Genomic DNA, 13,599 nt, shown 5'->3' with positions numbered 1-13,599 from the left:
ACACGGGTCAACAACAAGCTTGGATGCAATGTAATTGGATACATAAGGAAAATATTTAAAACTGATGGACCTCTCAAATTAGGATAATTTGAGGAAAGTTTCTTTACAAAGAGATACTTTTTAAATGTGGCTGGTGTATAGAGGAACCACACGGGATAGTGTAGTAACCCAGCTTCAGAGTTCTTACCTCTTTTAGGCCAGAAAGGATCAGGGAGAGAGAAGTTATAAAAACTCAGAAGGAGAGAGTCAGATCCTCATGGTAAAAGCAGCATGGCCAGCTTAAGGAATCCTCATAGAAATGGAGTCAGAAAAATAAACACCCCACTTCTCTTTCTTCCCTGCCTCCAGAATCTTGTCAGGGCTCTAAACTTAATCGTAAGGCAAAGGACAAGGAACTGTCATCTGTAAATATCAGTCTCCTGGGTTACAGGAGAAGAGTGGACAGTGGATCTGGAGGAGCAAACAAGATATAAGTGGACAAAAGGGTGTGAGAAAGAGATGAAAAGATATTATGCCTTCAAGTGTGAGAAAACAAGAGCTGTATAATAATGAAAATAGCCTAAACTGTTGTCATTGTTACTATGAGCTATGTACTTTTCACGGGGAATGAGAAACTGATTAGAGGATGGACTAAAACATTTCCAGGATGAACCTTTAGTGATAGATGGAGAGGATTACATTTAATACAGAAGACAAGGAATGGAGATTCATTTGCATAATGTAAAAAGAATGGTTTAAATAAAGGTAGAATAGACAGGGAAAAGTGACAAGGTTGATTTAGAAAAGGTATTGGACCCAAAAAGTGATGAGAAATGCAAAGTTATATTGAAGAGAAAAACAATTGAAGGATTTGATGGTTCTTCAAATATTGGACCTGTAGCATTACTAGGTTTTCTGTTCTTACGTTAGTTTGCTGAGGAAATAAACTCAGAAAGTATACTTTTGGATAAAGAATACCTTGGATAAGGCACTTGACTTATTAGGCAAATACACACATCTAAGAAATTTCTACATTTAGATACATTTTGTAATTTAAGAATAGAGCCCATGCCATTTTCCCTATGAATCACAGGAATAATACAAATACATTATTTCTTGCAACAAAAGTCTGATGTTACCTTACCTGATTCTTGAGATTCAGATATCGTAGTTAGTAACAGTACCTACACAGTACATTTATGCATTATATATATATATATAAAGTATCTCTAATGTTTCTAAGAATGCTACTGAGTGTATTAATCAGCTCATGCTACCACAACAAATACCACAGACTGGGTGGCTTAAACAACACAGGTTTATTTTCTGAGTTCTAGAAGCAAGAAAGTCTAGGACCAAGGTTTGGCAGGGTTCAGCTTCATCTTCTGGTAAAGGCTGTCTTCCTGGATTGCAGATGACCAGCTTCTCACTCTGTCTTCACATGGCTTTCCTCTGTGTGTATACATGGAGAGAGAGAGAAAGAGGGCTATTTTTCTTTCTTTCTTTCTCTCTGCCTCCTTTTATAAAGTCACCAATCCCTAAGGGATTAGGCACCACCCCCCAACCCTGATGACCTCATATAAACATTATTACTTCTTAAAAGTCCTATCACCAAATGCAGTCTCACCGATGGTTAGGACTTCATTCAACATGTGAATTTTGGAAGACACCATTCACCCCATAGCACTAAGTTTTGGGAATATTATAGTGAGCATTACAAGGACCCTGCTTTTAGTGTATTTATGGAAAGCAGAGGAGAGAGATATGAACTAATGGAATCAATATTTTTAAATTTCCTGCTAGGATCAGTTGTTTAAACAAAGATGCAAAGCTTTGGGAGAATGACTAACACGGAAAAACGAACCTGATAGGGCCACCAAGGGCATCTTCCTTGAGAGAGGAGCATTTGAGTTGAGACTTTTGTGATGAGTTGGAATTAGGTAAGAGAATGGTGAAGCGAAAGACTCCAGGCGGAAGGAACATGGCGAGAGGGAGCAATAAAGGCCAAGCACCTGAATGAAGACCATTGCAAATGCTGAACATAGGGGGGCAGAGGAATGAGAGGAGAGTTGAAGAGGAAAAGGCAGGCATATAGGAGACAAACCATTGACTTCTGGGACCTGCTAGTATCTTGGTCTTAATTTGAGGAGCAAATGGAGATCACCAGAGGTTTTATATAGTAAATATCGTCTGGAGGTTGAGGAAGTCATCCTAAGGGAAAATATTTCTTTTACTGCATCCAGCCACAAAATTCCAAATTCTGTTGTCACCTCTTTATCACCCCTTACTCTTTCTCTCAGACCCATTGGTGCCTGTTAATTTGAAGAATCACTTTAGGTAAAATATTTAGCAAGATAAGCTTAATATTATTCATACAAGGGCAAATATATATACTGTTCTGCTGTGATTAGTGATAGGCAAATAAATTATAACATGTTTCACAGCATTTTCTTTTATTTGGAGTTTTATAACATTAGAGTGCATATTTAGCTCATATTCTAATGCTTGGCAGAACTGGTTCTTAATATTCTGGAGGTTAGAGAGCCTTATCAGAATTGGAAGAAATTCATGAACCCTTTCCTGAGAAAAATACAAAAGCTTCCATGAGATAAGCATATAATTTTAAAGGATAAACAGATTTAAAGTAGATACCATACTCTGGAAGACCAACTATACCAAATCCTTTTATGGAGATAATGGCTGATTGTTAACATCTTTTCAAATGCTGAATACTTCAGTTGAAAATTATGTCTTCTATGATTTATTCTCAGAATGTTAAGGTCTCAACTGAACGTTTGCCCAAATGTTTTATTAGTTTCAAAGTCCCTTTTGTTTTTCAGAGCACACTTGGCCATAATGTTGGCTCTTTCTATAGCCACCTGAACAGGAAGAATGGCAGCCCTCTATCTGGACCAATTATAAATCAGGTTCATAGTAGATGCCAATGCTGCCATTTGTAAATCTAGTATACAAAGTACGTGTATATATTTCTGTACTGTAAATACAGAATATTACCCTTTACCTCTTGTCTTATTTCTTATCCATGGATATATACCAACTTTCTAGCACTTGTTTGAGAGGATTTATATTTGAATGAGAAATACAGGCCACCTCCCCATTTTGCTAAACATCTTTAATCTTCACCCATCAAAAAGATTGAATCGTCAGAGATTATTTTACCTGAATCAACTCATACTGTTATAACCACATAAACACATTCCTCTGAAAGCTGTATTTATATTTTTTAACATGAGAATAAGTGGCATTGTGCATTAGTTAGTCTTGCAACCATGACAGAATTTATGTGATAAATTTCTCAGCCACTCCTAAGACAAAAGTTACTCTCTCTCCAAAAGAATATGAATGCTTCCATAAATACTTTTTTTTTTTTTTTTTTTTTTTTTTGCCTTTTCACTTTGATTTTCAGGAAGCTCAGATTTAAATTCATTTCAGAATTGCTATAATTCTTTCCATTTTCTCTTCTAATACGCTCATGTTCCAATTTTTAAATTTCAATTATCCTGTTTTTACATATTAAATAGTAACTAATTTTCAAATATTTTTTTCTAAAGACTGCATATATATGAATTATAAGTAAGCAGCCATGATAAACCTTTTAAAAAGGGCAGTGAAAACTTTCTCAGTTCAAATTATATGTGTATTAAATAAAAAAAATCCAACTTCACTGGAAACAAGAGCATGAAAACATTTATGTAGAGAATAGCATGACCAAAAGAAATACAGTGCTAGCCACGAATTCAAGCCGCATATGTAACTTAAAATGGTCTAGAAACTACATTAGGAAAGGATAAAGAAGCAGTAAATGAATTTCAATAGTACATTTTAGTTAAACTGATTTATCAAACATATTATTTCAAAGTTTAATCACTATTTTAAAACTTTGAGATTATGTTCTCAGCTTTCTTCAGAATTAAACGTATTTTGTAATTTCAATGCATCTAAATTTGGACCAACTGCATTTCAGGTGACCCGTAGCCACATGAGCTGACAGCATAGCAGTGTTCATGTGATTTTATCATACAATCCAGGGTACTATGGAGAGCAAAAGAGGGTGCTACTAATAATTATGCCAGGACAACAAGAAGAAATGTGGAGAGTCACAGTAATTTAAATAGTGGCAATTGCCCAGGCACGGTGGCTCATACCTGTCATCCCAGCACTTGGGGAGGCCAAGGTGGGCGGATCATGAGGTCAGGAGTTTGAGACCAGCCTGGCCAACATAGTGAAACCGTGTCTCTACTAAAAATACAAAAAAGAGCTGAACATGGTAGCGGATGCCTGTAATCCCAGCTACTCAGAGGCTGAGGCAGGAGAATCACTTGAACCTGGAAGGTGGAGGTTGCAATGGGCCAAGATCATGCCATTGCTCTCCAGCCTGGGCAAGGAGAGCAAGACTCTGTCTCAAAAAAAAAAAAAAAAAAAGTGGCGGTTGCCTGTTTGGTCAGGAGAAGTAATGAGACCATACAAAAGATAGAAGATTATAGATATATTTTTATGTGTGTGTATACATACATACATATAAGTATTATATAGATTATATATATGTTTGTATGTAATCTATATAATTATATAAAAATATATTTATAATTTAGATGTATACATATATAGGTATATATATAAAATTCATATTTTGCACAAATGAGAAAATATTGTTGAGTGAGCTTAGTATTTGAAGCAAAGGCACATCATTTTGATATAAAAGGGGAGCAGCCAAACACCTATGTTTGATTTATGGAAAGGATTGAAGGTCATGCATAGTACTTTTCCACTGCACACATTCATACCCATTAATGCTCTACATTATGTCATCTTGAAATTTAAATATCATTATATAGGATGATACGTACTGAACAAAGAGCCAATGTATCCTTAAATGGATGGTCTGTGATAGAGGCTTGTCTACACTGTCATGGATATTTTTTTATCAGATATTTGTCAAGGGTATTAAGCTAAACTTGCCTTACTGCTTTTTAATACCTTCTTTTACAAAATGTAATGTATGCAAAGTAAAAGTGTTACTTTCCATATTCTATGGCACAGGATGAAGTCAACAGGCTATCAGCTCTTCAACCTCAAATTGAACGATTAAAAATTCAAAGCATAACTTTGAAAGAGAAAGGACAAGGACCCATGTTCCTGGATGCAGACTTTGTGGCCTTTACAAATCATTTTAGCCAAGTCTTTTCTGATATGCAGGCCAGAGAGAAAGAGCTACAGACAAGTAAGTAAAAAGCCTAAAATGGCTAACTTGACATTTTCCAAATTGGTTATTTGTGGGGAAATCCGGAAAGTACTAACATGAAACAATGATTTCTGTCAATGGAACCGTTCTCCCTACAACCTATATTAACAAGGAATGAAATACTGGTGTAGCAGATAAGCTGTCTTTAGAATTTTTTTTTTTTTTGTCCTCACAATAATATCTGACTTTGAGAAACAAATAAAAGATGTTTTATGTGGGCATAGCTTCTCCTTGGTGGATTGTAGATTTCAAAATCAGATGTTTTGAATATAGAAGAAAATAAAAGAGCAGTTGAGGTCATATGAATACACTTTCATTAAGTCTAGCTCGCTGTACATACAAGGATATTTGCTAGGCATCTTCTAATACTTCTGTCAGTTTATCTGAAGAGTATTATAGCTTTAGCATACATGTGGCAACTGAAACTAAGCAAAGGACAAATTATTCTTTGGGCTACATTTTACTACTGGATCACTATAATTACATAAATCCTATTTTTTCCTTTGATGATAAAAGATAAAAGTGGAGCAATTATGCAAATTCATACCATGTGACTAGCAAATTTTTCAAGATGTTTCTTTTGTCTCTCACTGAATTGCTTTAATAAGATGATGTTAATACATAGTATTTGCTCCAAAATATCCCTACTCATCATCTTAATTTTAAGACATTCTTTTCAGAGACAGATTCATGACCACCTTTATGAAATAGTATATGGGTTTTTGATTCACTATATACATGCATATATGTGTTCATGTGCACACACAAAAAATTATTGAGTAAAATTGGGTTTGAAGGCATTAAGATAAAAGTATTTTTCTGAAAAAAAATCTCTGCCCCAAATTTGTTATGAGAAGCACAGGAACATGTGTTTGTTTTCTACTACAACTTTAATTAGTTGGAGAATACATTATCCTATTGCTTTTCTTTGTAAATATTTAAAGAATTCACCGTATAATATCATTTCCAGAATTAATGTGGTGGTGCACAAAGCTTTTCTCATTTCCCAGCTTTTCATTTTTATGAAAATGAAATGAACTAAATAAAGCAAAGGATACTTTTTTTTTTTTTTTTTGTACTTCAAAGTCGTTTTTGCTAAGAGGTTTATTTTCCTGTACAGGTAGTAAAACTTTATAAATAATACCAGCTCCCTCTAGTGGATTTCAGTATACTCGTTGCTGTGCCTCTGTAAAATCAATTTGGGAAAATATTTTAAATGTCCTAGATTTTCAAATATTGACCTATTTAACAATAATGTATTTTCACTTGTCATACAATACATAACCCCCCCCCCCCTTAAAGTTAAATACACTTAGTGGCTATGCAGTAATTGTTGGGCAAAAGTGTCTTTCCACTGGAAATTACTTTATATATTCCTCTTAATCACATTAAAGTTCAACTTTTTATAGTTTACTTTAAAGATGTTCAGAATAGCAAGGTTTGGTAATTGAGATTTGTCTATGATGTCACAGAATAAATATGTAACAGTATATCATCTCTGTTCATACAGCTATCTGTCCATCTATCACTATCATCTGTCTTCTCTTTTAAATTGCATACCTACACATGATGATTGTTTATAAATCTTCCTAACTTTTTCACTGCATTTATATTTAAATAAGTTGTCCCCATTTCCACTCTACCAGCACATCTTGAATGTTATTATTCACCCTTTTGGAATGCTTGTCTAGATTAATAAATAACCCTTTAATTAAATATGGAATATATATAGTGAATGAAAAATGTAGCATGTGAAATTACATAGCAGTTTATTTTGTTAATTTGTAATTATTTCAAATAACTGCACATGTGTAAGCATTGTCCCCAAATTGGCACCAGGGAGCAAATCTCATTTCTTGTGTTACTCCACAGTACTTCGGACATACTAAGTATGCAGGAAATAAGAGCCAACGGAAGTGCCTAGGCACCCATAATGACATTTATTTCCTCTTTACTTTTTTAAACTAGCTTTTTCACACAAAAACCTGGCTTTTAAAATATACTTTCAGTGGTGAGAAATGGTATAAGGAATTGGTAGTCGTTATCTGACATAAGTGATACGAGAAAATAATATAAAAAGATAAAACTCTTTCTATTTTCAAAGTACTCTTTAGTCTATACATAACTAATTTGTACATCATTTTACCTAACCCTCAGAGAGAAACACATTGAGTATTTGTTTTTTATTACACCTATGTCACAGGTAAGCTAATGAGGTTTGAATAACTGAAAGGATGGATAATGGGATGCTGTAAGAACTAGATCATATACATGAATGTTCATAACAACATTATGCATAATAGCCAAAACATAGAACAAACCCAAATGCCCATCCACTGATGAGTATATGAAGAAAACGGGCACATCCATACAAGGCAATGTTACTGAGTAATAAAAAGGGATGAAGTACTGATACACGCTACAGTATGGATTACCCTTGAAGACATTATGCTAAGCGAAAGAAGCCAGTCACAAAAGACCATATGTTATATGATTCTCTTGATATAAAATGACCACAATAGGCAAATCTGTAGAGGCAGAAATAAGATTAGTGGTTGCCTAGGTCTGGGAGGATGAGGGGGTGGAATTGTTTCCCATGACAATTGATAAAATACTTTTCTAGAAACTGAAGACCAGTAAACCCGTGTTATATGCTAGATGAATATAGAAACACAGCATCTAGTCTGTTGTAGATAATTGTTTCAACAAAGATAAAAATGAACACTTATTTCTAAATGTAAATAAGGAAAAATGTTTGGGATATAATTTGAGTTTCTTTCATTAGCAATGTGGAAATCATGTCACCATGATTATTAGGGATTTTGTTGGTTTGGTTTAGTTTTGCAAAAATGGAGAAAATGGCAATATTAGTTATGACATAGCCAGTGTTTTGTCTGTTCTAAAGTTTCAAAATGATTCTCTTCTGTTCTACACCATTAGATTTCTTTCAGAACAGTGTCTTGCTCACTTATTCACTAATAAATTCAAGAAATATTTTTGAACACCTGGTATATGCCATAAAAGTGCTGGGCACTAGGTAATATACTTGGTGGAGAAAATCAAGAGCAATATGTCTTCATGGAGCTTATTGAAAGAAAGATAATAAAATTGAATATCTGAATATTATTACAGAATATAATTACTTTGGGGTCTGAAACCGTGATTCTGGGGAGATGATGTTAGAGCCAAACCTGGAGAATGTGCAGGTGCCAGCTGTGTGATAAGTTGGAGAAAGGACATTAGGAGAAATGAAAAGAAACACAAATAACCAAAGGTGAAAAATGAGGGCTTGGTATGTCCAAAAGACATAAGGGAGGCCAGAAGGGCTGGAACGTAAAAAATCAAGGAAAGATTAGGACAAGATGAGGGTAGAATGGCTCAAGGCCCCCATAAACTTCTATAAGAGGTTTGGATTTTAAGAGCAGTTGACATTTCCAAAAGAATTTCAATTGAGGAAATTAAGTAACCTTATTTGTATTTTTGAAAAACCCTCTAGCTGGTATGTAAGGGAGAAATGGAATACAAGTCTGAGGAGAAGCAGGAAGACTTGTGGAAAGAATAGCCACACAGAGGAGAGTCCATTGAACCTTAAACTACAGTTGTGATAAGATTAAGGAAAACCAGTTCAACCCTTGAAGATGTGACGATCTGGGGAGATGTAGTGGGGAAGATATTCTTGCCAGAATTGAAAGAAAATAACTTTTACCTCTTACAGAGACAGTAGAAGAAAATTTTAGGGTAGGCAGCAAGGATGCTCTCCATGGCCATAATTTTAAGCTCTGTGGTTTGTCTCTACCCCTCCCTGTTAGGACGCTGAGACTGGGAATTAAAACAAAGATTGATGTGAACTAACTTTTCTAGCTGCAGGTCAGGAAATTGACCTCATTTACTTTATTAAAATTTAATTTTTTATTTTTAAATTTTATTTTTAATACATCTAGGCAAAGGAATCTTTTGTTCCAGTAGACACATACTCTGTTGCATTGCTCCTTCACTCCAGAAAACAGATAAACTGTAAATGTTCCTTTTAAAATTGTGTTATTTTTATCAATACCATCAAGAGCAAGAATAGCAGACATATTTATTTAAGCAAGCTATGTGCTCATTGTGAGATAGAAGAATTGTTCACTGACCTGAAGAATCATGGGAAAACTTGCTAAATGCCAAGTTAAAGCTATACATATATATATATGTATATATGTATATATACGTAGTGTGTGTGTGTATACATATGCATACACACACACACACACACACATATATATATATACACACACACACACACACACACACACACAAATTATGTGACAGGAACCTCATACTGTTTTCCAAAATGGCTGTACTAATTTACATTCCCACCAACAGTGTACAAGTATTCTTTTCTTCACAGCCTCTCCAACATTTATCTTTCATTATTTTGAAAGTGGCTGTTCTCATTTTAACATATGTAAGGTAACACATCGTTGTGATTTTTACATTTTTCTGATGTTTATAGATGTTGAGCATTTTATCACATATCTGTTGGCCATTGGTGCCTCTTATTTCAAGAAATGTCTGTTCATATCCCTTGCCCGTTTTTTAATCAGGTTATTTGTTTTCTTGCTGTTGAGTTCTGTGAGTTTTCTATATATTTTGGATATTAACCCCTTACTAGATATTTGATTTGCAAATATTTTCTCTTGATCTGTGAGCTGCCTCTTCACTCTGTTAATAGTTTTGTTTTCTGTGCAGAAGCTTTTTAGTTTGATGCAATCTAATTTGTCTGTTTTTGCTTTTGTTGTCCATGCCATATCCGTTTCAGCATTATTCATAACAGCCAAGATGTGGAAACAACCTAAATGTCTATCACAGGGTGAAAGGATAAAGAAAATGTGATATATATATATACACACACACATATAGATAGATGTATAGTGATATACATATATACTGATATATAGATTATATATAGTGATATACATATATAGTTATATATATATATATATTCCAATGTCTATATATGGCATATATACACAATGGAATACTATATAGTCTTTAAAAAGAAGGAATTTCTGTGATTTGCCACCATGTAGATGGAACTGGAGGACATTGCGCTAGCTGAAATGAGCCAGGCAAAGAAAGACAAATACTATATGATCTCACTTACATGAGGAATAAAAAAAAAAAGTCAAATTATAGAAACATAATAAGAGGTAGTTACCAGAGACTGCGGGGGAGAGGAAGGTTGGGAAAGGGAAAATGTTGATCAAAGGCTAGAAAGTTTCACTTACACTGGAGGAATAAATTCTAGCGATCGCTTGTATTGCGTGGTGGGCACAGTTAATAAAAATCTGTATTTCAAAATTAGTAAAAGAATAGATTTTAATATCCTCATCACAAAAAAGATAAGTTGGTGAGGTGATTAATATGTTAATTAACATGAGCGAATATTTTACAATGCATACACAGATCAAAACATCACATACCCCATAAATACATAGAATTATTATTTGTTAGTTAAATATAAAATAGTTTAACAGGATATTTTGAAAATAGGATTGCTAAGTGGATAGAGCTACTTTTAGAAAAAGAGGGAAAATTCAGCAAAAGAAAAAACTCTTACATTCTAATAAATATTTCTGTAGTGTGGTAGTTTATACTTACACAAAGTTGGTTAGAAAAAAAACAGCTGTCCTGGAAAATAAATCAATTGTCCAGGAGGTGAAAAACAGAGCAGTACTTATGAAAATGACCCCAATTTCAGTTGGTTCATTGGAGTTTTATGACTTTTAAAACAAATTCTAAGGTGGCCTTACATCAAATTCCTATAAACCCATCTATTTCACTCATGTCAGACCACACCTAGTGCCCTTTGTAAGAATGGAGCCTGAGCAGCAGGAACTTACAACAGAGCAAGTGGCATAAGCAAAAAGGCGTGAAGTAATTAAATGGCATATTTAGATTGGAGGATAGAATATTGATTTTGATAGAAAATTGGGCTAAAATGTTGATTGAATTCCTAATCACAAAGATACTTGTATTTCAAACTAAGGAAACAACTTATATGTTGGCATTAGAAATTCAAGTTATACTCAAACTTCCTTGCACTTCTAATTATCTGAAGGACCATTTCTAGTATGTTAATCATCATATATCATGGGTCCTGTCTTATTTCTTGACACCTTTTCCAGTGTTCACATTTTAGAGAAATGCTTACTTTTGTCATGTTCTATGTTATTTAATAAAGTTTGGAGCCTTTGCTGATTGCATTATCTCCTTGACTTTAGATTGATCACGGGGAATAGGAAAAAGGTGGGATCTGGTTGGTATGGAATTAAAGACTCAAGTTGAGCATTTTTCCACAGTAGATATATGTCATTAGTTCAACTTCTACACATATGTGTAATGCATTTTTTCCCCCACAGGTAATGATGGGGAATTCAAGTTGGACTCGATTTAATATTCTCAACAGGACTTTACATGTTTTTAAATGCTGTCGCTATTAGGACTACTAACATATCATCTCTTTCTCTCCCCAAATGGATTACATGGGAGCCTTTTCCAGCTTCTATATAAGCACTATCCAATAGAAAAATAATATGAGCCATATATTTAATTTTAAATGTTCTAGAAACCATATTAACAGATAAACAGGTAAAAGCCATTTCAAAATATTATTGTTTCAACATAGAATCAAAATTTTAAAATGTAGAAATAGGTTTACATTCTTTTTGTATGAATTGTCCAATATCTCATGTGTCTTTATGTATACAGAACATCTCAACTCAAACTGGCCCTGTTTCAAGTGCTTAATGGCCACGTGGCCGGTTGCTACCTTATTGGTTGGCGCAGTTATGTCTTCCTTCTCTCTACTGTACATTCTCTGATGCTTAAGTGCCTATTTGCTGAGTAGTTCTATTTTTTAAGAGGAGAGATTTTTTTTTTTCAGTGAAGTGTCGTATATAACCGACCGTTCTGGGATCTCTTTATCATGACAGTTATGTCTTTCAGAATTTTCAATAGAGGTCTCTGTTTACTTTGCTTTCCAGTTAAAGTGGTTTGCCCTTGACATAGACTCATGTGTATTAGAAAACGTAGCATCTAATTTCATACTTAGCTCTTTTGTTTGAAACAAAATAGTCTTGCTTTGTCTCTCTTGGTCTGTCCTTTGCTCTCCTCTTTTTTCTCGCTTCTTTTCCCTTTAGCCCCTCCCTCTTTTCAGAGTTAAAGACAAGCAGTTTTTAAACAAAAGGTTCAGAAAACTTCTTTTTTATATTCCTATACTATAATTTTAGATGTCAGTTTGCCTATACTTTATCACTTCCATCCCCCACATGGCTATATTAAATGTGTAGATATTAATGGAATATATACATTTTTTACTTTTCAAGATAAACAGTAGTATAGGATAGGAGCTCTTAATTTTTATTTTCCCAGTAATTTACAGTGCATGTTTCCAAGCTTGTGATCACTTATATAATTTTAATTTTGTTGAATATATTTCACTAATAACACAAAAGATATCTGCATTTTAAAAATGGTCCTTTAGCAACAGAATAGTAGAAACTGTCATATGAATACTTTCTTTTGAGATAAAAGTTACATATTTATAAGCAATATATTGGCTAAATGTTAAATCTTCAGGCCATATTTTTCCTGAGTCTGTGCTGAGTCTAATGATGTCAGTAGAACTCTTGAGGTCTTTTAAGATGGTAGGTTATTAGATTGGATATGTTTATTGTCTTATTGCTGTCAGTAAAGATAAACTTATCTGTTGGATTATTAATCTCTATTTCTACATAAAAGGAAAAAAAGTGAATTTCCCTAGATGGAACTGGTCTATTTCTGCTCCTATGTTGGGATCACAAGGGCAGCATCTACACATATCTCGCCGACTAGTAGGTTGGGCAGCTCATACTGAGTTTGCCCTTGGGTTCATTGGCTCCTGTGTAAGACTTTTTCTTTCTTCTTATCCAAAACAGATTTAGAATTCTTCACTGGCATTCCCTGGCATGCATGGTTTAAATGAGATACTCTAAATCATTGTAAATTTGTCAAGCATTTCCTGAACCTTGATAGCAATCCTTGCTGTCATTACATAGTGTCATTACATTCCACATAAGAAAATCAGAAAAAGAAATTGTGATATTTATGTTTGTAGGAGTGTATTTTTTTGTTTGTTTGTTTTCCAGCTTGCCCCAGAAACTACATTAGATGGACAGATTCCCCAACTAATCTTTGGAATTTTATTTGTTAAATCTACAAAAGAATTCCCAAGAGATTAGATTTTTTGAAATGATCAGTTTCAAATGAATTTAATACCAAATTAGGGTAAGGATTGGAATGCAAGGAGGAATTAAAAATATGCATGTTTTAAT

The 13,599-nt window shown here is 34.0% G+C and overlaps 1 protein-coding gene across 9 annotated transcripts in view; it reads left to right on the top strand.

Annotated features, from left to right (window-relative positions):
• The window catches only part of DMD (dystrophin), a 2,157,177-nt gene that overhangs the window by 730,516 nt on the left and 1,413,062 nt on the right, over positions 1–13,599 (top strand). For all 9 annotated transcript variants that reach the window (XM_077988314.1, XM_077988313.1, XM_028842274.2 and 6 more), the window contains one exon: positions 5,041–5,221. In XM_077988314.1, coding sequence (XP_077844440.1) covers positions 5,041–5,221 — 181 coding nt within the window. The remainder of the gene's footprint in view (positions 1–5,040; positions 5,222–13,599) is intronic.

The sequence above is a fragment of the Macaca mulatta genome, chromosome X (genome assembly GCF_049350105.2).
Source record: "Macaca mulatta isolate MMU2019108-1 chromosome X, T2T-MMU8v2.0, whole genome shotgun sequence".
Taxonomy (NCBI): Eukaryota; Metazoa; Chordata; class Mammalia; order Primates; family Cercopithecidae; genus Macaca; species Macaca mulatta.
This window is presented reverse-complemented; position numbering and strand designations above follow the sequence as displayed.